At 43.7% G+C, this 24,841-nt stretch overlaps 2 protein-coding genes and 2 long non-coding RNA genes across 4 annotated transcripts; 2 read left to right on the forward strand and 2 right to left on the reverse strand.

Annotated features, from left to right (window-relative positions):
• Positions 1-1,029: 1,029 nt before the first annotated feature.
• Positions 1,030-8,195, reverse strand: LOC136304222 (tissue-type plasminogen activator-like). The gene is made up of 12 exons (XM_066207844.1): positions 8,174-8,195; positions 7,767-7,898; positions 7,270-7,383; positions 6,723-6,897; positions 6,068-6,159; positions 5,634-5,808; positions 5,207-5,292; positions 4,575-4,770; positions 3,934-4,070; positions 3,705-3,845; positions 2,169-2,317; positions 1,030-1,313 (listed from the first exon to the last, which is right to left on the reverse strand). The coding sequence occupies exons 1-12, from the start codon at positions 8,193-8,195 to the stop codon at positions 1,155-1,157; spliced, it is 1,578 nt and encodes a 525-aa protein (XP_066063941.1). The 3' UTR covers positions 1,030-1,154.
• A 104-nt stretch (positions 8,196-8,299) lies between these two features.
• On the reverse strand, positions 8,300-15,562 carry LOC136304219 (uncharacterized). Its single transcript, XR_010724429.1, has 4 exons — positions 15,456-15,562; positions 13,613-13,826; positions 9,370-9,471; positions 8,300-8,340 (listed from the first exon to the last, which is right to left on the reverse strand). It is a non-coding gene; the product is annotated as an uncharacterized lncRNA (long non-coding RNA).
• A 56-nt stretch (positions 15,563-15,618) lies between these two features.
• LOC136304223 (inhibitor of nuclear factor kappa-B kinase subunit beta-like) lies at positions 15,619-23,008 on the forward strand (the record flags this gene model as incomplete). The annotated part of the gene is given in 17 exon segments (XM_066207845.1): positions 15,619-15,768; positions 15,841-15,935; positions 16,676-16,793; positions 17,514-17,583; positions 18,001-18,089; positions 18,555-18,644; positions 19,031-19,155; positions 19,485-19,592; positions 19,903-20,032; positions 20,475-20,669; positions 20,922-20,983; positions 20,985-21,034; positions 21,389-21,512; positions 21,766-21,917; positions 22,031-22,092; positions 22,509-22,618; positions 22,876-23,008. Coding segments are annotated over 17 exon segments (1,863 nt in total), but the record flags the coding sequence as incomplete, so codon positions are not given.
• Positions 23,009-23,390: 382 nt separating this feature from the next.
• Positions 23,391-24,370, forward strand: LOC136304220 (uncharacterized). The gene is made up of 3 exons (XR_010724430.1): positions 23,391-23,534; positions 23,721-23,868; positions 24,072-24,370. It is a non-coding gene; the product is annotated as an uncharacterized lncRNA (long non-coding RNA).
• The last annotated feature ends 471 nt before the right edge of the window (positions 24,371-24,841 follow it).

The following is a 24,841-nucleotide window of genomic DNA, read 5'->3' on the forward strand; positions in this document are numbered from 1 at the left end:
CCCAAATACAACAGGCTAGTTTTCTAGCTAGAAATTCATGCTAGAACTGAACTCCTTTTGTACCCTCAGTACAAGCGTTTCCTTTTGTAAAGTAGTAGTTACACCTGTTTTCTCTTTACAAAGCAATGGGACAAAAGAGAAGCTCTCAGAGAGGCTTCTCTCTTAGGATGTGCATAGATGGCACTTAGCATCATGTGGCAGCTGCAGTGCAAGGAAGTAACGCTGTTTACTGGGATTCTGGTTCATGGTGACTTGGTTGTACCCTGTCCCATCTTCTGTTAAAGGACAAAGGCAGCCTTGTGATATCTGACTTGGCCTTTACTGGTGGATATAAATCTAGCAGGCACTTAAAACAGCTGCCAATACACTTGTCCTTTTGTTTTGCCCTGCTGCGCAGAAGATACACCTTTTGCATCATATCAGATGATAATGCATAGAAATTTAATAGTCAGAAATATGCATTGATTCTGTGGTAGATCAGGCTGGTGTTAAATTTTTTACACATTCCATTACCAGGAGCAAAACCAAGTGAAGGAATAAAATGTCCTAATAAGCACGCCATCCTGGATTTGCTCAGAGAGTTTAAGCTTAAACTCAGTTAATTGGTTCCAAGCTGAAGAAACAAGTAGTATAGTATTCTGGAAATAAGCAGCCCATGCCTACGGCTTTTGTTCTTTCTACTGGAAATAAACTTAAATTAGCGAAGTCAAATGGTATAAGGACAGAGCTTAATGTCTTCAATTGCACAGTCAAATAAGGAGGAAGATGAAGTTTTCAGGAAATTAAATATCCCCTTCAGTTCACACACATTCCTAAAACAATACAGCTGCTGAAGAGATGCATGATGTTCTCTCTTGGTTTATTCACTCAGGGCCAGAATTAATTTTTATTGTACTTATGTGATTTGATGCAAGGTGAAAGTTTGGTGTTGTTGGGGAAAAAGATGATTAGCTTCTAATAACCTGTAATAAGGAAAGGAGAGCATTTTAAGAACATGACCTTCCCACACACTGCAGTTTGTCTTCCTGTTTTACTACAAGTAATAAGCATCCGGATGAATGGGAAGCCCTGTCAGCAAACTTAAAGCACCCAGAAGGAAGCTGTGAGGGCATGGCCGCAAGACTGCAAAGGTTTCATCTTTCTTTCTTTCTTTCTCAGAGTTTCATGGTGTCCTGAATCCAGTCAAGATAACGACTCACATTTGTATAAACACCAGGTATGTCTTTGCGGCCACAGCCTATTCCCCAGCTGATGATTCCAATCACATCCATACGATCGTCCTTCACACAGACCAGAGGCCCTCCAGAGTCGCCCTACAGGGAAGTAGCAGATTAGTAACAATCTCTTTGTTTGGTTTGGCATTGCTTTTCCCACCTCCACTGGCTTTAAGGGTTCACTAGTGTTTACAGAAATACCCCATGCAGTATGCTCACAAATCAAGAGCTCTTAGTACTTTTACCTAAGTCACTTTCATGTTTCAGACTGCCTCAATGCTCATCTTATGAGGAGAGATACAGAAAAATATAACACCAAGGTGTCTAACTTTGTATGGAGCTCATTTATGAAATGCAGGTAAAATGCTGAAAAGAACAAAGAGAGGAAGGCCTTTATTCAAGCTATAAAGATACAAGGGGTTTTACACTGTTGTGTGTAACAGTAAGGCAAAATTATTAACTAGCTGTTTAAACAGAAAGGATGTGGATTGAATGCATGCCTTCCTTTTTCCTCATGTCATAGCTGTTTGTTCTCTACCATCTTTCAGCCTTTATCCTTCTTTGCACTACTTTTCAGTAGAGGAGCACCCCCTTCCTTCTACAGAACCTCCTGCTGAGTTTTGCATGCTCACAAAACAGAAGATACTAGGAAATGATGGGGTGGGTTTTCCTGTTCAGTTTTGTGGTATTTCCTGTATTTGGGATCTTCGGTCTGTGTTGCTCTGGTTTGACTGCTTAAGTGTTCCCTGCCTTCCCCTCCATGAGGGGTGGGGGAAGAGAAATTAAAGAGGAGCCACCAGTTCTATTCTGTTCATCAAAAGCCTACTAGGACTGCCATGTAGGCAAAAAAACTTCTTTAAACAATTTTCTGAAGCTTTTTGTTTAGTTAGCTCAAAGTACAGAGGAAAGAAAAGAGACAAGGAAAAGAAAAAAGAAGAACAGAATAGGGTTTACCTTGCAGGCATCATCAAGGTTCCTTGTGTCTCCTGCACATAACATACTGTCCGTTACTGTCCGGTTCTCTAGATACTGTGCTGTGCACCGACTGGCTGGGAACAATCTGACATGGCCTTCCTTCAGGTGCTCTGAATAGAACGGAGAAACTGGAAGGAAAATGACAACATATATACATACATATGTCTCTGTATGTGCATATATATGTTTTCTAAAAGTTGCAGTTCAGTTTCCATAGTTTAGGGGAGAGTGAACTGAAGTAGCTCTGTGGCTAAACTAAAATTTCCTTGCAAAAGGATTTTTTTTATATCTTGCGTGTTCCACTTCAATAATCAGAACCACTTAAATCTCGTTGAGAAAGAATATTGTCTCTTCAGCAAGCTAGAGAGGTTTTATGCAGGCTCCAAATTAAAGACTGCTGGGTTTCTTGGTGGATAAGTGATCTTCACAGAGTTACATCAATCAAAATGAAGTAACAGGAAATGTCTATGAAAATGCCTTAACCGTATGAAACAGGATCCTAACTTTTTAACATTAGACTTGTACTGACAAAAGTTAGATGCTTTGTCATACATAATACTGAGTAACTGCTACACTTACGTTGGAATGGAAGAGATTTGCATGGTTGATTTGGACGTGGGTTTTATTCTCCTGTACAGCTACAATTTCACAAAACTGGAAGTTGGCAGGATTGTTGCTATTCAGTAGAGTTTTGAATTACAGTTGCAGCATCTTTTCCCTTTCAGAATTTATCCTGTACTCCCTGTAAGCAATGCTGAGGACAAGCTTTAAAAGCACCTCTAAAAACACTTAATGCCACACTTACATGCTACATCTTTAGGTCTGTTCCAAAACCCCTGTGGGTCCAAACTGTGATTAGGTCTTGTATGATGGATGCTTCACAGTTTTTCTCTTACTAAGTTTACAAGTTAATGAACTTAAAGAAAACGGAAAAGGAAGAAAGTAAAATAAGAACTGGGGTTTTTTTGTTTGCTTTAAATACAGGTCCAGCTGTGTACACTTTCACACACCTTTTATTTCTGTTTGTTACAGCTCACTTGAAAAGCAATTTAACCAGCCTTTTAATGTATATCTGGGATTGTTATTTCTTTAGCCTTTTTTTTTGCTACTCTCTGCATCTCTTAGAATAATGCGTCAATCTGCAACTGTATGGTATATCAAGGCTTGAGAGAAATGAATTTCTGTCCAAATTACAGTATCTAAATGTATTGAGTACAGCAGATGTGGCAGCCCTGATTGCAAATCTTATGTCTTTCCTACCTTACTCATTGTGCCTTTCTTTTTTAGTTTTGTACTGTGGAGAGTATCGGGGAAGACTCTACTAGCCCATAGGGCTGACAGAACTCAGATGAATAACTTACAGTAAAACTTGTTTTTGAGTAATTCCTACATACATTTTGTAGTGCTCATATAAGCCATTATGATACATTACACATTCAGTGGTGCTAAAGGCTTGAATTCTTTGAGGGCAGAGGACTCAAGGTCTGGATGTATAGACATGTATCTTCTACTTACATTCTTCATTTTTGCCATAACCAGAGATCTCACATTCAGTCCAGTCAGGCAGCTGCAGCTCTGGCATGGGGAGGCAGGCAGCACGTACAGTGCCTGTTTCAACAGCACAGTCTTCTGCATCTGACTTCAACTGCAACAGAGCTGAACATGGAAAAATATCCCCATTTCATTAACCACAAATTTGAGCCAATCATGACCTTCCAGTCACAATGTCAGAAAAGTTTCTTACCAATATCATTGTTGAAATTTTCTGAGTCAAATCTCTGATGCACAGTGTAGTTCTTTACTTGAAACTTCTGTTCATTTTCCTCGGGAGTTGCTCGGGAAGTCCTACCCAGTACAATCTTCAGCTGATTTGTACTAAAGCTGAAGAACAAGAGAGTCTGTATTCCTGTGTTAACTAGAGCGCACCTTTCCCTTGAAGATGTGCTGTTGGAAAGTCTGCTCTTTATTTATTTATTTATTTATTTATTTATTTATTTATTTATTTTTAGCTCTATTACTACTTCGTTACCCAGGCAGTTTGACTGCAAAGTGACCTATTTGCCTTCTTTTTTGCTCTATATGCTTACAGCCATCAGGGCAAAGTTCCTCTGCCAGCCCCTTGCTGTTCTCAAGTTTCAGATGGTTCTGCATGTGTATTGACAACTGTGTTCTTAAGGTAACTGATACTTTCCTGTGGTACCTTAATGCCATCCTGCTAGTTTGCCTAATTAAATGCCTCTCTGTAATGCTCAGCACAATTAACTATAATCTTTAGTGCAGACTTACTGGGATAAAGAGGGGTTTTTCCAAGTCTTATACCCTTCCAGTAAAGCTATACTGGATGCTTCTATTTTCCAGACCTTTTACCCCCAGTCCTCAACTTACCCTTCCTCAAAACAGTGAGCTGCTGACAAAGCCCAGCAGGAACTGATCAGAATTCCTCCACAGAGGAAATGCTCTCCAGGCACTTGGTGATACTTCACAAAGATGGTAGCTCGCCATGGGCGAGCTGCAATGTCTGCGTAGGAACCACCTTTAATCCTGTACCGGCGTACTCTGCACTGCCGTAATCCACAGGTGGCTGTGGATGACAAACCCAGAAACAGGCTTTTTGTTTGGGCACTCTTGCTTTGAGTTAAGGTTAAGAGCCTGCTAGTCACCAGTCCATGTTGAGGCAGCTGGCCACCAACTGTTTAGTATTTGACTCATCGCTGTTTCCTAGGAAACTTGTATTCTGATTTGAGAAATACAGTAAGGAAACCCTGCCTTTTCCTGTCTTCCATTTCTGTAATCTTCCCTTCTGGCAGAGCAAGAGGCATTTCCATGACAGTGGAGCTACAGAATCTCTTTTTGCTCCAAACAGCTTTTTTTGTTTGTTTAACTCCAGCCCTTTTTTTGCTGGAAGATGCTTGAGTGTAATACAGCTTTTTTTCTCCAGATCTTATTTTAATACAGATGACATGCAGGACTGTAATGCTTCAAAGAAAGAGTAGAACCAGGAGTGCTGGTATCCTTACAGCAAGTAGGCCCATTGCAGTACTCCCATGTGAGCTGATTTCCTTTCAGGACATGGCACCAGGGCTTGCTGTCATTATCAGGATTCCTGCAGCATAGGAAAGAGAAGAGCTATTTGTATGATCAGATCTGCAGAGAGTTTGCAGACACCTCAAGGTGTCAGACTGTGACCCGAGTGCATTCTTTTTGATACGGGGGGCCCTAAGGGGGCACTCCCTAAGTGCAAGTGAAATTTGCACTTGCAGAGCCTGATCTTAGGGAAGTATAAATAGGCCAGGTGGAATAAAATTACTATTGGAAGTGAGTTTCATTGCCACCAGTAATGTGCTTTATTAATCTGTGTATAAGATTAGAGCCTTGCCTTAACAGTACTGCAAGACAGTTTGGTGGGTTGGGTTTTTTTTTGTTATTCTATAATCAACTACATACCTACAGAAATTGTGACTACCAAGGCCCAGCTGGTAAGCATTTCTTCTCCAAGCAGTATATAGCTTGTTGACAAGGATTTGAGAATTCCACTTCAAACAGGTAGCTCCAGAACTGGTAACACTGTGGCTGCCGCCGTAATCTGTGCCTCTTCCAGATCTGCAGTTGATGTTCCTAACTTCAGTAAGAAAGCTGCACGTTAACCGATTGATGCAAAACTGTCGGTTGTTCCTAGGTGTGATTTCCGTCAAGGGATCTATATGTTACCTCTATGTATCTCATTCTCTCAGTGTCTTAAATACTAAAAGCCTAAATATGATATAACATGAGAGTTTCAACTTTTTAGGCTACAAAAATAGCCCAAGTTCACAGAGAACCCTTATATATGCAGCAAATAATGGAAATTCTAATGTCCATTTCCTGTCCCCTGCATATACCTTTAGAACAGGAGGGCACACTGCAGTGTTCCCAGGTGTACCTTCCCCCTTTGTAGATATAGCACCAAGGTCTGGAATCCTCATCTGGGTTTCTGAAAGAGTTACAATATTATGCATCATTTTAAAGCTATTGCCAGTAGTGTCATGTAGGCCATCTAATTCGCTTAGTCCTGCTCTGCAGTGAAGATGTGGACTGAACCACCAGAAGTTGCTAGAATTCCTATTTTAATTATAAAACTGTGGAGTACACTGGTGTGAAGATGAGATGGCCAGTAGCTAGCAGGAGTGGACAGCATGTTTGTGCAGTTTAGGTCATGTACAGAAAACACTATACAGTTTTGATCAGAATTTGAAGCTGTAGAAAGCTGAATCAGAAGTGGAGTTTAGGAAGGACTGAGAAGGGGCAAGAGAAAGACTCTGGGGTGAGACACACTTGCATTTTGTAGTCTGCCACAGACATCAGTCTAGGAAGACCTGAAGTGCAGACACGTCTACAGACATGGCAATTACTGCTCACGGGCTGCACAGTATCTGCACCTGTGCAGAGTATTCCCTGCTTGGTATCAGACTACAGCAAGCAGCCATTCTTTTGCTCCAGGCTCTTAGAATGGGCTAATTCCTGTGGCTCTGACCCTGTGTGCCATCAGCCCCTCACCTGCAGTAGTTGTGATTGCCCAATCCCAGTTCAGCAGCATCCTCTCTTTGGCCACTGTACAACCAGTCCACCAGGCCATTGCTATTCCAATTTAAACATTCAGTTCCACTCTCTGCCGTGCTCCAGATACCCCTATATGTTACTCCAGTGTCTTTGTAGCATTTAACTTCAGTATCTGAAAAAAAGGTAAGATCTGAAAATCTAAGGACAGCATACCAATTCTTTTCTCTGACAGTTTCCCCAGTCTCTGTTCTGTTTAAACTTGGCTCTCAAATGTCTTGTCTAGTAAGTCAGTGAAAATGCCCTGTCAGGCAGTCTGCAAGTGCATATGAAGGTCTTCAGTTACAAAATTTTAGAGTTTTATTAAGAGACACCTAGAACAACCAAGATGTGCTTAAAAGTTCTTTGTAGTATTAGCTTTAGAATAAAAAAAGACAACTTACTAGAGAGCCTAGCCTACAGCAGGAGCTTCTGGGTATCTCATCCTTGTGTACTGCACAGCTAACCCCAATAGCATTGTTCACAGTAGTTGATGTGGTATACTCACCTATTTCACACTGCTTCCCTGAGAAACCTTGGTGGCACTGGTAGATGCAGAGCTGTGGGGAATAATGTGCCTGTGAACACTGGCCCCCATTGTAGCATTTATTTCTGGTGCAGGCTGTGGAATAAGCAAAAGCCAGGAAATACTGTTAGATTTCACAGAAGCAAGAAGCTGGAAATGTATACACACCTTTCATTTTCCTGTCAGTCTCTTTTAGCCTGTTCTGTTTTTCCCTACCCACCTGTTATTGCCATGTGCTTACAGCCTTTTTGTGTAGTGCTTCAATTTTTTCTCTGTTTCATTCTCTCCACATATTCTGTCAGACTTTTTCAGCTCCATGCCCACTCCCACTTAGTCCCGCCCATGACAGTGTATACTGGTATTTTCTTTTCTATCCTCTTCTATTCCCAGACAAATTTTCTGTGCAGTAACTCCGGCCCTGACAATGGACGATTAGATGGACAAGCTCTCACCATTTCCTTTTTCTTTGTCATACTTACCTCTGACAGGCACAGTGTGGCAGTGACTCCGACCACTGTCACACCTACAGTATTCGATTCTGCTCCCTGAAAGCCTCAGCCAGGTCCCCCTGTATTGGTAAATTTCTGCAGATGAATTATCTGTGCAAATGGCTGTAATCAGAGAAAGGAAATCCTCTTTTAGTTCAGGGAAAAGACCTGGCTGAACAAAAGGACTCCCTTCTATTTCCAGGAGAAAAGCATCTGTGATGGGAGCATCTGTCTAATGGGTTGCCCTTTTTCCTTCTCAGACCACAACTGTCCCATCTCTCTCGCTGCTGTGCTGCCAAATGTACTGTTCCACTATTGACTCGTCTCTCTTTCTTTCAAGAAGAGCAGAGGGAGGGGAAAACTTTGTTGTGGATGGTATTAACGCTCTGGTATTTTGCCTTCTGAATCTCTCATCCACATAACCATGACAAAAAGCTCTCAGGCTCTGTTTCTTCAGCATGATTTGCTTTCCCCTCCCATGTTCATAATGCTCCAGCTAACATGGTTTTAGTTAGCCTGGCTTACCTCTAGATCTGGCTCCTCATTTGAAACGCATGTGTAAGCCCTGCAAGCAAAGAAGGTTAATTCTGTGAGTAACTGCTCTCTTAAAAAAGATGAGAGAACAAGTTCCTTCAAAGAGTCAGTCCTTTTCTTAAGGGCATGTAAATCAGGAAGCTCTGAGGAACTGTCTGCCCTCTTGTCAGACAGTACAGTGAAAAGTGCCTCTAGTACCTCAGTATGGGTTCCTAAGAATTGTAAATCATTTTGTTCCACAGATTACCAGGTGATTGCTTGTCATCTGAGTGAGGTGAATTTGGGATATGCTTTACTCACATTGTGTGTGAAGTCATTATGTGTTCTTGGGGCGTTGCAAATGCTAACTAAAGCTTGCCAGCTTTCTGCTCTTTGAAGGAGGTTCAAGCAAATAATTTCCAAGGTAGGTACAGTCAACAAGCAGTTACTTTTGCTCACTGACATGCAGTTTCCCCATGAGACTTTGTAGCTTGATTATCTTTAAGAGATATGTCTCTTGCAGCCAGTTAAATGAAATATTTTGGATAAAGTTTAATGGAGGAAACCAATTTAGAAAGCTGCTTTGATTAGGCCACAAGAGAAAGAAGATAAGAAGGAGGAAAGGTGGGATAGCAATTTTTTGAGAAAGGGAGTAAACGTTCTGGAATTGTGTAGCATTTACTCAAGCTGTGTGTGGTGTGAGGCTTAAAGTGAGGGGACAAGGGAACCACTGACGTGCAGTTTTAAGTGAGAATAGTGATGAAGATGATGACCATAGAAAACGGAAGGCTGGTTACAATGGAGTTCTTATTAACAGTGAAAGGTGACAGTGAACAGATACACCAAGAATACCCGGAGAAGACTTGTTTACTTGCAAGTCTTGAAATGAAAACGAGCCAGGATAACACATAACACATCCACAATGATAGACTACTTTGTAACATTTTTCTTCCTCTGGTTTGTAGTGAGCTAAGCAGATTCTCATTCTGCCTGATGCAGACAGCTGCAGCCAATGGCAAAGAAATGCTGCTGAAAATACAGGAAGATGGCAAGAGAATTATTTGATGCATTAGCCTCTTACCTGGCACTGGGCAGTCATGATTGCTCCTACCAGCACAAGGAGACATGGGAGCTTGCCTTCCATTCTGAGTGTTTTTCACATCAGCTCTAAATATCAAATTATCTATAGAGACAAAAAATAGGATGCTGAACAAAGGAAGTTTACAGTGTGAATGCAGTTCAAGGTGTAACTTTAAATAAAAGTTTTAAATGATGAGAATTCTTTTTATACATTTTTTCAACCCATCACTTCTCAGCTGTCTGGTCTAACTGTCCTGGTCTTCCTAGGGAAACTGCCAGGCTGGATCCAGATGTGCTTTTACTCGATAAACTTAGAAACTTGATAAGCTAAAGCGCACTCATTTACATCTGGAGGAAACTGAGAGAGTGCTTCCTGGGGAATAATACAGAAGTAAATTCCAAGTACTTTTTCCCTAAATTGTAGGATGCCAACAGTAGTACCATGTGCACTATTACAGATATGGGCTTATCTGATGATGCAGTGTAATGGTGATTTAAACGCGTTAATTGAGATTCTGATTACTGGCACCTACTTAAGAGATCTCTTGCAGAGGGTCTGCTGAAGGGTCAGTTTGTGTTAACAGTGGTTTAAGAGGATCTGCATTTCTTGTAGACTGCTACTTTGGGTGAGAGTGAAGATTCTCTCTTGTGTAGAGAATGTGTAGGCAAAATGACTTTGCTTGATGATAGGTGAGGACTTATTTTCAATATTTCTACTGATCCTTCCCAACTAAGCCTTTAGTTTTTACTAGTATCATACGCCTTTGCTAAAAAGGCAGAGTTATGGCAATGGTCTGGCAGGCTAGCTTTTTTCTGATAGCCTCATTTATTTGTTGCAGCATCTTTCTGTATGTCACTTCTATGCAGTCACAACTATACATTATTCCCTCTAATCTCTTCTGCAGCTTTACACTTCAAAGCCCTCTTCAATCCACCAAGAAGAGTTTCTGCTTTCTCCAAATCGATTTACATAGTCTGACTCGTCTATCAGTACTCTTGGGAGAGAACCTTCATTGATCCCTAGTGGAAGATTGTAAGGTGTCATGTAGATGTGGTGGACCCTGCCTGCTTTGAACAAGTCCTGCACCACAAGTCCATTTTCTCTCTTCCTTTTAAAATATAACACCTCCTATACAAACCAAGAGCTGGGAGCAAGATAAAGTAGCAGGCACAAGATACAGGCAAGAAGATAGATTTTAATTTCCAGTCTCTAGGATTGCCCTGAAGTTCCAAATACTTGAAATAATATTCAGGCACCGTTGCCCACACTATCACCTTTTTATCATCTATGTTATATGCAGAAAGCTAACTCAATTATTTGAAAAAACTACTACTTCTGGAAATCATGAGCTCAGACTTTGTTTATATAAAGCCAAAGAAGGCAGCTGGATAACAGCTGGTGAAACTGGAGTATGATAGATGAGTTTTAAATTTGGATTCAGGGCTAATATGGAGAGAGACTCTGGGTTTTTAGTAGTCTTGTCATTGGGGCTTTTTTGTTTGTCTGTTTGTTTGTTTGTTTTAAAATTTGTTCAAAGCAAAAGGTATAAATAGTCCAGTTTCTGAAGCAGAACCAGAAGTACAGCAGGATAATTTAGGATGTGATTTCTCATCATTAGGCTGCAAAAAGAAGGGACTTAAGTTGCAAGTCAGACTGAAAAGATTCACAAGAACATCTTCCGAGAACCTTAATTACTCCATGCTTTATCTTTAGGTCACATCTTGACGATAAAATCCTTAAAATTCGGAGCATCTCTCAGTGACTTGTATTGGTCCATAGATTTCACAAGACACTTTTTATATACTTTCAAGTCATTTTTCACCTCTTAGGAAACACTGTATAGTGAGCCTTTTTAAAAAAAAGTGGTACAAGCGATTCCCAAATAGACATTAACTTCAATTGCATCTGAACTAAACCAGCAGCGTTCCCAAAGCCGAAGTGAATGATCTGAACCGCTGCCCAGTCGGTTGGTTTCTGCTGTAACCCTGTGTTATAGTATCCTTACTCCCCGCAGCTGTGGCTCATTATTACAGCTATGCAGGCTTGTGTTCTGAATCCCACAGTGGCAATGTTTTAACTTGCTAATTGTTGGTATCACTGGTGATCTTTGTTGTTATCTGCAGAGAAGGCTTGAAGTTCTTAAAACTGTTAGAAACAAGATCCCGGTAGCTAAGACGCTTTCAAAGAAAGCTTTGTTCAGTGAAACTACTTAGATGTGAGTTGAGCTGCCTGGTTAGAATTTCTGCCTGGGAAGCTCGGTAAAGAACTGTTGAGGTCTTATTTCTGAGGTATCTGCTAAGATGCCCCCAAAACAAGGCAACGCCAGTGATTTTTTTTTTTTCCCCCTGGCCTAACTGATATCTTGGAAGAAATCTTAGCTACCTGAAACCAGCAGGAAACTGCAGACCATTTTCAGGGGGTAGTTGAATGTCTTTTTATTTTTTCTTTGCCTGGAAGACTGACATGAGGAGTCTCTATTTTAAAAGCACCTGCATGGCTTAATCAAGTTTATCTCATATATTCATCTGTACAAGTAGATTCTAGCCTTACACAGCATGTGTTTATACTGCAAATGCTGTAGATAGTCTCTCTAAGTTTGTTTTGCATCAGATGCCACACCCTGTCTTCCACGGATTTCTGTTTCCCGTCTTCAGGCTATCTTAGCTTATAATGCTGCAGCCTTTCCCCCACCTCTCCCCAGCTCCCCGTGGGATACCTGTCCATCCACTGATGGCTGCTGTCCCACTATGCATGGAAAACTGGTAACAGATGTTACCCTATGTTTCTTTTCAGTTTTGGGAGGGTACAACTTAAGCCAGTCAATTGGAATGTCTTGAATGATAAGCCTTGTCAAATTGGAATTTTATGTCTGTTTGAAAAGTGTATTTACAAAGCTCCAAGTAGAAACCTGCAAGCAATGCGCATCTGGCAGGGCTCTCATAAACATGTGCGCCTTCTGATCTCAGCCTGTACTTCCTTTACGTCAAAAATACTAGACAATAAGTCAAAGACCTAGATGCGATGTTCTGCCATTTTGATTCTACACTTTCAAGTACATTAGGACATAACAATGTGCGATTCCCTACATTTGTCTCTTTTTGCTGAAGCATCATCAACGGGAATGCTTAAAATCCCACATATTAACCTTATTATTACTAACAGCCTTTCTAAGCAGTAATGATGTGTGCATTATCTTACTAATGTGGAGTAAGACCTAAAAAAAGAGCTGTAACTTATCAAGCGTGAACAAAAAGTTCTTAATCATAAAATCATTTAGGTTGGAAAAGACCTTTATGAGCATTGAGTCCAACTTAAAACTAACATTGCCAAATCCACCAGACCGTGTCCCTAAGTGTGACATCTATAGATGCAGAAATTAAAAGTAGCTCTCCTTCCTCCCAATGACACAATGTATCCATTCCAACATACATTGTTTCTGAATCTATAGCACTAATAGCTTACTTGATGATGATCAGCTATCTTGACGTAGTTGAAGCAACTGACTGCCTTCTGGACAAAGTGTTTCTGCATCCCCTTTCTGAACTGAGCAGATGAATAGCACAATTGAACTATTTCTCCTTGAAAATATAACAAACAGACCTCTGTTTTGGGGTGAAAGAGCTAAAAACCCAAAAGGAAACAAAAGCAAGATGCTGTAGTCTTTTAGGACATTGGATGAAATGAGTATTTCAAAGTCTTTGTTTTTGGAGTCATTCTCGGTATTTCCTGTGGGTTTGGCCACATTTAAGGAGAAGCATATTTAGGGAGAACTGAAGATGACCCATCCTCCTCCTCCTCCCTGTCCCTCCATTATCATGCTTTGGAACCTGGAGTGAAAGGCATAGTCTGATCTCCTGGGAAGATCAGATAAATTCTCCTTTTGCAGCTAGTTCTCTGTGTCTCCTTACCTTACCATCAAGATATTCGTCCACAACTCTCCCTTTAAGTTCTTCTGCTAATGTCCTTTGTGCGGGGGACTCCTCCTTGCTTAACTGGTCAGAGCCCGAGGCTGTCAGCCCTTTCCCTGGAAAGTTTCAGCTTTCCTGAAACTACTGAAAGTTAGCAGCTTTACCCACACTATGAATCTCTTCAAAAACTGGAAGGCAATAGCTCAGTTAGTTAACTATCATGGTGCTTCAGTGGGATTTATTAAATAATAATATTTAATAGTATTTAATGACAATGCCGTTCATGTTGAAAACAGGAAATGCCAGTTTTGAAACAGGTGCAGAGTAGTGCCTACCTTTTTGCTTCTTCTCTTCTGTATTCTCTTGATGATTTGCTTTCCAGACCAGGCTGGGTTTGTGTTTCCTGCATCTCTGCTCTGATCTCTGTCCTACTTGTAGCGCCACTCGAGGGGGTGGAGACTCCCTGGGCCGTGGGGCGTGCTGTCCACATCCCACCCCTTCCCGAGCATCTAGGGGATGGTCCAGGCAGGCGGCTGGCTGGGGGGGAGCCTGTGAGGGACGGGAGGAAAGCTCCTTGCTGGCATGCTGCTGGATTTTACGGCCAGTTTGTTTTGTTCTCTCTCTTTTCCAGTCAGAGAGCAGATTCAGCCTTCGTAACAACTTTTTTTTCCCCACTGAATACCTTACTGTTCAATGACAGAATAGTACTTATCTCTTACAGTGAACTGTCCTGTCCCATTATGCTTCTGGGTGTGTGAGTGAATGAATGCACAGCTGTATTATTTTCTAATATAATCAGAAGTCTGCAGTATGTCGACTTAGTAGTAATAACGAGAAATTCCTGTTTCATGCACGAGTGTAGTGTGCTGTACTCCTAATTAAGATGTTTGGCAGAGAGGCCCTGACCCGCATGTAGAGCAAAGCATGCCCTGAACAGAGCCATGGGAGAAGAAACAGTCAGGGGAGCTTGCAAGTTAAATGAACAAAACTTCTAATGAACTTTAGATATAAATAAGGAACAGCATGTTGAGGACCAGAGCTAAATGTTCACTGATGCTACTCATCCTAGAAAACTGAGATCTACTCACTGGGGTGTGGTCACGAGGTATTCAGTTATCAAAGTGTGGCAGACAAATGCGATGATTAGTTTTAGAGCTGATCTTAGGGCACTGTTATGAAAACAGTCAGTGGTGCAATTGTTACAGCGATGAATGTGTCCTGCCTACTTGGGACTGAGTCACTAGCAGTCAGGCTCCTGACAGAATTTAGTGTAAGGCATAAGAACTAGTATGTGAGTGACTTCATTTTCAGGAAGCAGCTGTCTGGAGTCCTCATTTGGAAAGCACGGCACTGGTTATTTTGCATAATGGTAAAGATGAAACACTGCGTACTCTATATGTTTAGCTCTTCTCTGCACGGAGATCTATGTCAAGATTATCAAATGTATTTCCCCAAGAGTCATGGTGCTGGTGATAACATTACTGCCATAAATCTGATTTAAGTGTAGCTGCATTTGACCCTTTCCAGAAAGGACTTCCAGTAGCTGAGATTAAACACTGCTGAGTGAACAGGGGCTAATTTGTTTTATTTTTAAAGATAACAGCCTAGATTAAAGATGCTAACAAACTAATGGCCTTGGGGGAAGATTTCAAAAATTATTTTTCTGACTTTTCACAGCTTAAGGACAACCATAATTGTCTACGGAGTGCGGTGCCATTTGTAGGGCTTAACATATTTTAGGAAAACCAGCAATAAAAGTGTCTGCTCTCTCAAGCACCACCTACTGGCTTTTCTCTAAGCTGATCCTCGGGATAATTTCAGCAGGACTGTTTAATGTCAGTGACGAAGTGTGCCATCATGACATGCCACAGCCGCCCCATGTCACCCAGACGGGACCCTCTGTGCTCGGTGGCTTTGGCAGGTCCAGTGCAGGCGACTGGAGTTGCGGTAGGTCTTGGAGTGTATTTTCCATCCCCGTACCGTTGCGCGTCTTTGCAGTGGCATTAAAGCACCTCACGCCAAGCCAGGCCAGGAGGAGGAACTATCCAAACCCGGTGTAATGCCCAGAAGAGCGCTTTGGTTCGGGCGGTGCGGCGGGAAACGCAAATGGCGCATCCCGGATTGGCAAGTTTGGGAGATGCTGTGGGAAGAAGACGGCAACTCTGCAATTTTACTTACGCAGCCCACGAGCTGTACTCTCCTGTCATTCCGAGCCCATGACTTCACGCGGTATGGCGGCCACGAAGATGGCGGCTCCTGCGCTCCTCGCCGGGGCGGCCGTGACCGGGCCCAGCGCCGGCCCCGCGCGGCCCCTTTAAGGGCGGGCGGGCGGGCAGTCGCGCCGGAGCCGGAAGCGCAGGTCCCGCGGAGCGGAGCCGGGCCCGCCGTGAGTCGCCCGCCCGCGCTGCAGGCGCTGACCTGCGGGCCCTGGGAGATGCGGGAGCGCCTCGGCACCGGCGGCTTCGGCAACGTCATCCGTTGGCACAACAAGGCAGGAGGCGGCCGGGCCCGCGGCGCCCCGACTCGGGACCCGCGCTTAGCCCAGTCCTTGCCGCGTCCGCAGGAAACCGGCGAGCAGGCGGCCATCGAGCAGTGCCGGCAGGAGCTGAGCCCGCGCAGCCGCGAGCGCTGGGCGCTGGAAATACAGATCATGAAGAGGTGAGGCGGGGAGGCGGCGGCGCCGGGCCGAGCCCGGTGCCCGCTTGCGGCCGGGCCGGGCGGAGGGCTCGCTGCGCGGTGTGGCGGCAGTGCCCCGGGACGCTTGGCCAAGACGGCCCTGGAGCGCGGATCTGACGGGTGCGCTGAGGGAAATGGGGGGGAGAGGCTTTCGGCCGCCGGCCGCCGAGGATTTCTCTTCCGGGAGGTGCCCAGTCGGCTGCGGCGGCAAGTGCGTGGCAGTTCACGCCTAAGAAAGCTTCGCCTTGTGCTGCGTGAGACTCTTGGGTCTCACACTGCCGTCTTCGGCTCGTCTGCCGTGCCCTCAGCGCTACAACAACGCTGCTACCTAGAGCCGCCGCTTTGCCTGACTTAACGTCTGTGCTGCGGCAGTCCCTTGGGGTGTTGGATTAACGTTTTCGGCTGCAGCAGTCTCATTGCAGTTTGGGTCTTTTCTGGACGGTAGCAACAGACTCCCTTGCACTCCTGTGCAGGGCTCATTGCTGTACCTTCTAGACAGATCTGTAATGCATACATGTTGAAGAAACACACTGTCTTCCGTATGAAGTGCCAGGAGTTGAAATGAGTCTAGATCCGTGAAAGATGGAAACCTTTAGAATTCACTGACTCAATTTCTCAAAGCATTTGTGACCATGTTGGGCTTTGCGTGGTGACCACGAGCACATGAAAGCGTATAGCAGTTTCAGAACATCATGTATACTTGCCTAATTTTTGTTCTACAGACTGAACCATCCCAATGTGGTGGCTGCCCTCGATGTCCCTGAAGGGATGCAGAAGCTCGCACCAAATGACTTGCCATTGTTGGCCATGGAGTACTGCCAAGGTGGAGACCTCCGCAAGGTGGGGCCCCTAGGATGGTAACCTAGGAATGGATCACCTTCTGATCTGGTCCTAGGTTTTCTACTGAAGTTTTCCCTTCAAACCTTTGCTTTCATACCCTGATGTTTCCTATTTTTAGTCATGGCGTCAACAAGTGTTGGTGACTTGGTCCTTGGTATTATGTTCAGCTTTTGAAGACTTAAGTGCTTTGTATTTTTTTAGGTGCAAGTGACACTGTGAGGAGTTTGCACACAGAGAATGAGGGCAAGTGTAGGGGACGTGCAAGAGTATTTGAGTATGGCCAAGACCATTGTGGGGTAGGTGCATCTGTAGGCTGTACCCTTCCTGAAAGTGATTAACTCTTGTCTGTCATAGGAAGAGATAACACATGGTAGTTCTAATCCTAAGGCTTTTCTGACCTTTGCTATAATCTGCCCGTAGCTAAAACACAGACCTTAGGCCTCAGATTGGAGTTGATACTGTCAGGCAAAGAGGGATGGAACAAATAGAAGGATGAAAACGGGATGACAGTGACTTCTTTCATCTTCTTTCCCATGCAATTAAACCAAGGCACAAAGCTGTAATTGCTGCTACCGCAGGTCACAGTCCATAGAGTTTTGTGCTTCTGGAGAATTTAATTGCTGTTGCTGAAACTTTTTGCATCCCTGAGAATTTGTGGAACTCTGGAGTTCACTCGGGATAGAGAAGGGAAAGACTACATTCTGTGTTCCTTACTTGCAGTACCTGGACCAGCTGGAGAATTGCTGTGGCTTGCGGGAAGAAGTTATTCTTATCTTGTTATCTGACATTGGTAAGTGGTGGCAGTACCTTCAGTTGTCTGAACTATGGAAACCCTTTTAGTCCTGAGTCCACTCTCCAAATATACAGTAGTGACCTTAGTGACTCCATTTCAGACTGACCTTTTATGATCTTGATCATCTCCCAAAAGTGTTGGGAGTCTGGGGAGGTTCTTGCCTACTGGAAGCTAGCCAGCATTACTACAGTTTACGGGAAGGATGTGAGGGAACATCCAGAGAGAGAACTCAATTTGTGTCCAGAGTTCTATGATGCTGACTTTACCCCTTACACTCAGTGTTTCATTGTATGTTTGATTGTACAAGGTCTGATGTGAAAGCCATGCTTATTACTAGATAGAATAGATGAATCCTTACTGAGCTCATGCTCGGTACTGTTACTTAACTCTAACAACTGGCTTTTTCTGTCTCAGCTTCTGCTCTCAGATACCTTCATGAGAACAGGATCACCCATAGAGACTTGAAGCCAGAGAACATTGTGCTGCAGCAAGGAGAGCAAAGGGTAAGCAGGAAGCAGTCGTCTCTACCTGCACAGACAAGTAAACTTACAAGGAACCTGCATGTGCTTCATGCAGTTACATGGTCCCTCTGCAAGAGCACTCAGCCCAGGATAACACCTGTCTCAGGTCACTGTCACATAGTATTCTGTGTGCAGCTGAGGTGAGACGTTGTATTAGACGTCTGTTAACACCTGACATTTTGACTTTCAACTATTAAGGAAAGAAGCAGACTGTACTGATTGACCAAAGATCGGAAGGAGCTAGAGGCGTAACTGCTAAGTGTGCTACAACACCTTCAAATTCATTGTGGTTTTAGAAATCTACAGTAGCCTCCCATTTCTGCTTCTATCTCTTCACTGGCACCTTTCCTGCATAGCTTTGAAGAGCCAGACCTTTTCTTTCTGCTGTATGATGTGCTTTTAACAGGACTTCAGTCTGGCATTCTTATTCTCTGTTGTGTGTTTCAGTTAATACACAAAATCATTGACCTTGGTTATGCTAAGGAGTGGGATCAGGGGAGCCTGTGCACATCCTTTGTTGGGACTCTGCAGTACTTGGTAAGAAAGGAATTCAGCTAGAAGAGCAGCTACTGCTTTCTAGTGGGATAGAATTAACTGTTACCAAGCTTTGGGCTGGGATTAGGTACTTGCACGGTATGGGGTGCGTTTGTGGTGCTGAAGCTAGCAAAGGTGACTGCTTTTTTGCTGACGCTGGGTTTTGCTGAGACTGGGTTTTGTGCTACCTGCATCTGTTATAAATAAGCAGGAGTGCCAGTAACCTATGCTACTCACTCCAGGAAGGTCTTAAAGCACGTGAGAGGCAGCGTTCAGTAATGTCTTTAATTATTTGTACAAATGTTAATGAGATGTTAAGGGATAGAGAAAGCTAAGAGCTTTCTGGCCAAAGCCATCTGGCTTTGTCTCACGCGTGTAAACTGTATCAGGCTCCAGAGCTGCTGGAACAGCAGAAGTATACGGTGACAGTGGATTCCTGGAGCTTTGGCACGCTTGCCTTTGAGTGCATTGCAGGCTTCCGACCATTCCTACCCAAATGGCAGCCAGTGCAATGGTGAGTGAACCGTGGCTGGGTGGTAAGTGGGCATGATGTGACTTTCTTGTTTTTAGGAAGCAGAAGTGTGGTCCCTTGATTCTGAGGATAATATCCCTATGTTTCTTGCCCTTTTGGAAAGTGACCCCTTTCACAGGGGCTTGACTCACCTGAGCAAGTTCAGCATTCCTGATACTTGCTCTATGGGATAAGGGCTGACTCCTGCAGGGCAGGTAACAGAAACCAAAGTGGCCTCTGTATTATATGTCAAGAGTAGCTTTCAAGAGCCTACTAGCATGCAGGCTGGGAAAGGCGGGCAATTTTTTCACCATTGTACTCGCTTACATTAGGCATACAAAAGTGCGTCAGAAGAGTGAGCTGGATATTGTTGTTTCAGAAGACTTATCCGGAGAAGTCAAGTTTTCTAGCAGTTTGCCCTGCCCCAACAGTCTAAACAGGTGAGTACTAGAAATTGCTGTGCTGAGATAAACTGATTCTTCTGCAAAAGGACCAAGTTTGTGTTATATGCCTTACTGTGTTAATCTGTGAATACATTGAGTGCGTGACACAGGCAGTACTACTGTCGCTTGTCAGACTTGTGTAGTCTTGGTTTCTGCCTTCTAAACGCTGCGTTTGTGATGGGGAGAGGTGGAGCGCTGGAGGGAGAAGGAGGGGGGCAGTTTTGTCAGTCCTCCCACACAGAACAGGCCATATTGTTACTGCAAATGCCCTTTCACCTTTTCTGATCTCCTGGTTTTTGTTGCTCAGTGTTTTGTCTGGGAGGCTGGAGAAATGGCCGCAACTCATGTTAATGTGGCACCCACGTCAGAGAGGTACAGATCCTACCTATGGACCCAATGGGTGTTTCAAAGCATTGGATGACATTTTGAACTTGAAGGTAAGCAATATGTCTGTATTAGCCTAAAAAGTTTTCCAGAGAGCAGTTTCCTGAGCCTCTGAATCCTAGACTTAGGAGGAAGAGTGAGGCAGAAACTCATAGAACTGTCTCCTGACCGTTAGTGGCAGGTGCTTTCCTCTTGCTTCTTTGAGGACAAATACTCCCTGAGCTTGTTGGGAGTAGTGAAGAGCTTCTGTGCATGCTTGGTTCCATATTCTGAGAGAGGATTCTACAGGTATTTAACTGCCATGTGGCCTCTCTTCCACTTGATGGAGGACAAGAACTTTGCCATAATGTTAGGAAGTAGCTGTAAAGTGACTTCTTGATTCTGCCAAGTGCTTTGAACAGTTTCTTGGTGGTCATTTTTTAGGTCCCTCAATCTCTGCTCTAAGATGACCAATGTATCTTCAGCCTTTCTCATGCCACGCTACTCTTCTGGTAGTTGCTTCACGTTTTGAACATGGTTACGGGAACTGTGCACACCTACCCTGTGACAGAGGAAGAGACTCTGCAGAGTGTGAAGGCCAGGATTCAGTCAGATACAGGAATTCCAGAACAGGACCAGGAACTACTGCAGGAAGCAGGACTTGAATTGTTTTCTCAGAAGTTGGTCACTAAACATACAGCTGATGGCAAGGTGAGTCTCAGTATTCCCTTTCTTAAGTTTGAGTGAATCAGAAGTCACTGCACTCGCTTTGGGATCACAGCACTCCCTGCTGTTGTGGCATGCTTTTGTCATGGTAACCTCACAGACCTAACAGCCACTGTAGCGTAGGCAGCCTGTTGCCTTTGGTGCTCTGTGTTTGGTTGAGGAGGACTCTTCTGTTTGTGGTGTTAGCAAGGCTTGCTCTTCCCAAGAAAACCTGGTTGGGTCTTTTGTCTTCTGCAGGTGAATGATACTGCAGCAGCAGACACAGACCTTCTCTTCCTCTTTGATAACAAGCAAGTTTCCTGAGGCTCAGGTGGCCTTGCGTCCTCATCCAGAAAGTGTTGGCTGCATCCGTAAGGACTCCTCTGGCATGAATATGAAGGGCGGGGCGGGGTCAGTGTTGAGAGGGGCGTCTGTGTTTTGTGGTCTGTATCGTGCACAAAGAGTAGAGGGAGCTTTTGCGTATTGGGACTGAAGAAGCAGTAAAATGGACTGTCATTCATTCAGTTTATCAGAATAACTAAAAAAGGGAGGTGTTTGATTTTGACATGCTAGGGGAGCTGCCCAGGGGTTATCCAGCTCTAGGCTTTGCAGGCAGTAGCATGCCCCTCAAAGGAGCAATGTTTTGGTCTGTTTTGTGATAACACACTATTCCTGCTTCACGCTGATATGTCCATTTCCCTTTCTCCCACCTCCTCTGTTTTCAGTTCAGGATCCAAAGAAGGATCTCCACTTTTTCCAGTTGCGGAAAGTGTGGGGTCAGATCTGGCACACGATGCGGATGCTGAAAGAGGACTGTAATCAGCTTCAGCAGGGGCAGCGAGCAGCCATGTACGGTGGCCGTTTCTCCACAATACTTATCTCTGTCTTTGTGCGCTGGTGGAAGGGAAGACAGAAATGGGACCCTGTTGGAATGGGAAAGCCCGTGATTGGAGCTGTATGCAATTCATGAAAAGTGGAGAGTTAGCCCTTTGGCACAACTGCATTTGTCCTCACCGCTGTCTCAAGTATCTGTTTTGGATGTAAATGAAAGCCTGGTGGATTTCTACTTTCAGAGGCTAATAGGACCTTCTTGTCCTTGCAGGATGAATCTGTTGCGTTACAATAGTACCCTCTGGAAGATGAAGGATTCTATGGCCTCCCTTTCTCAGCAGCTGGAAGCAAAGCTGGACTTCTTTAAAACAAGCATCCAAATTGACCTGGAAAAGTATAAAGAGCAGATTGAGTTTGGAATTAGTGAGTATAGCATCTGGCAAACGGGTCTTTTCATGACTCTTATCCTCACAAAAACACCTGCCTCCTTCTCTGTGAACCTGAGAAAGCCAGTCAGTCTTCTTTGATTCCTCTAGCTTCTGAGAAGCTGCTGTTTGCCTGGAAAGAGATGGAGCAAGCTGTGGAACTTTGTGGGCGGGTATGTTTCTAAATCTAACTGCTAGTCATAAAGAGGTTTGTTTTTGTTATCTCTCCCCTCCTCCCCCTTTAGCTTCATTGTCCCTGCCTTAAATAGAAGCCCCTTGTATCTGCACTGATGTCAGATTTCACATTGCCTTGGTTTGTGTGGCACAATTTTTGTGCATTATTAGTACTACATGAAGCTCGTTCTGTTGTAAGGCTTAGGGGGAAACGGGAGATCTTGGCGAAGCCCCAGAGACGTCTTGGAATTTCCTTGAATTGAAACGACTCGTTTGTCTTTGGCCAAGGCTGCTGTTTGCATCTTGTTGGTTTGTTTAGAAATAAGAATGAGAAAGGAAGAACCAGTTTGAGTGTGAGTGGTAGTGTCTCTAGGTATGAGACTGTTGTGTTGCTTATGTTCTACCCTGCTTTCAGGAAGATGATGTGGAGCAGGTGGTGAAGAGGATGATGGCCCTGCAGACAGACACCGTGGACCTGCAGAGAAGCCCGCTAGGTCGTAAACAAGGAGGAACACTGGAGGATTTGTGAGTTGAACTACCTTGAGCTTCAGATGCAGGAGTGTTTCTGGCTAAGCTTACTCACTAGAGGACAGTGAAAGGGCTGTTTCTTCCACCCAAATTGTGGGGGACTGGGAGCACTTTAACACTAAAGATGTTTTTTGACTCATCTGTCATTGTTCTGAAATGGCAGACAGGTATAGAAAAGATTTGAGTTCTCAAACTATTTGTTGCATGTTTTGGTTCTTTGGAAATCCTTTTCTTTCCTGCTTTTTTTCTTCTAGAGAAGAACAAGCCAGAGAGCTGTACCAAAGACTCAGAGAGAAGCCAAGAGGTAAAAGACGCTTTAGCTCAAGGTCAGCTTGCTTTGTGCGTAACTTTGGAGGTGTAGTAAGGATCATTGAGAAAACTATCTGACTTCTAGGCCTGCCCAGACACTAGCAGCACATGGGCTCTCCTGGATTGCCTTTTTTCGAGAGGGAAGTCAGGGAGTCAGTTTCACACTAGGCCAGCCTTCCTTTCTTGGTGCTTTGTGAGCTGTTCTCGAAACTCCTCTGGAGCTCTTCTCAGAGCAGGCTGTTGCCACAAGCAACAAACAACCTTTCTGGGTAGAAAGGATGAAAGACACGACTGTTCCTTTGATACAGTCCCAACTCTCCTTTTCAAGTTCTTTAAATTTTGAAGAAGGTGGCTAAAATTCAGTGTAATTCATCCCACTCAAACTCGCATATCCTGAACTTTGGCTGTTTCAGGATTAAAGCAGTAGTGGAAATGAGCCGCTAAGAATCTTCTCACTCTGTCCTATAAACCGACCTTTCTGTGTAATATTGGCTCTCATTCCAGATCAGAGGAGAGGCGGTGACAGCCAGGAAATAGTACGACTGCTTCTACAGGCAATCCAGACCTTTGAAAAAAAAGTTTGAGTCATTTATGCTCAGCTCAGGTGAGCTTTGTACATTTTATTCAGAGTTGAGAGAAGGTATTTTCTCTTCCAGCAAGAGAAGGTTTAAAACTCATTGCATATGGCTATTGAGATCTTGCAGTGTTAACAGAAAATAATTAACTTCAGAACTGTTCTCCTACTGCAGTGGCCCATGTGTGATCTGATTAGTTTTTATTTTTTTAATAGTAAAACTGTAGTTTGCAAACAGAAGGCATTGGAATTGTTCCCCAGAGTGGAGAAAGTGATGAATCTGATGAGTGAAGATGAAGAAACAGTTGTTAGGCTTCAGGAGAAACGACAGAAAGAACTGTGGAACTTGCTGAAAATTGCTTGTGTAAGTAAAATAAGAACTCCCCTTTAACCTGAGAATATGGTTTGTAGCACAGGCTACTGAAACAATAGTAAATTGAGTGTATCCTATGGTTCTTTTCTTTATTTTGAATCAGTATGAAAGCCAAGTTCCAGGTTGCCTCATATTCCCGGCTGCTGAAAACTAGCGGGAACAATTGCACTCTGAATATTTTGTGTTTTCATCAGAGTAAAGTGCGTGGTCCTGTTACTGGCAGTCCAGAGAGCGTGAACACATCCCGTCTTGGTAGCTCAGGTCAACTGCTGCTGCAAGTCCCTTCTGGAACATTCAATTTATCAGAATCTGTAAGAAAAAGCTGAGGCAAAGTCTGGAGTTCTTCGGCTGCTAATGCCACCACTACAAAGCTAGGTTTCCTGCTTTGTGCAATAATGGCACACAGGGTTTCTCATATTTTACACTTTGTGTTCAGCTTGCATTGTCAGCAACCTTAGTTTACTTGGTAGTTAAGACTTCCTGGGGCTTTCAGATCTTCCATATGAAAATTTGGTATCATGTATGGCTTCACTTCCCCCAGCCTCAGTAACAAAAGTGGTTTTTGGTTTTCTTCCTTTAATCTGAGATGGTTGGGCTCGCTTGGAAGTACACTGCCAGCAAGAACTGTTGAAGTATTGTCATGTAAGGTCACAGTAGCTGAGCTGTGTCATTGAGACTGCTGCATGCGTAGTTCCGGCTTGCTTAAATGAACTGGGTTACCACTTGGAATGAAAGACCTTGGTTTTGTTTTTGCCTGTTGCCCCATCCTTAAGTTTATAGGCTTCTCAGCTTTTCCTCTAGCAACAGTGGTTCCACCTAATAAGAACCCAGTTCCATCTTGGAATACATTTCCTTTCCCCCATTTGGTAAATCAGGGGCTGCCACCAACTTTTCAAGTTGCAGTATGAATTACAAGCCTATGACCTGACTAACTTCAGTGTTCTGCAGCGTATCTGCCAGAAGT

The sequence above is a fragment of the Chamaea fasciata genome, unplaced genomic scaffold (assembly GCF_029207755.1).
Source record: "Chamaea fasciata isolate MVZ Bird 193981 ecotype frontalis unplaced genomic scaffold, bChaFas1.0.hap1 SCAF_58, whole genome shotgun sequence".
In the NCBI taxonomy this organism is placed as follows: Eukaryota; Metazoa; Chordata; class Aves; order Passeriformes; family Sylviidae; genus Chamaea; species Chamaea fasciata.

Coding starts and splice junctions, on each gene's coding strand:
- LOC136304222 (XM_066207844.1), bottom strand. CDS start 8,195: ATGTGGATGAGAGATTCAGAAG. Junction 7,899..8,173: donor GTGGATGAGAGATTCAGAAG/GCAAAATACCAG, acceptor CTCTGATTACAG/CCATTTGCACAGATAATTCA. Junction 4,071..4,574: donor GCTCACTGTTTTGAGGAAGG/GTAAGTTGAGGA, acceptor CTTGTTCTTCAG/CTTTAGTACAAATCAGCTGA.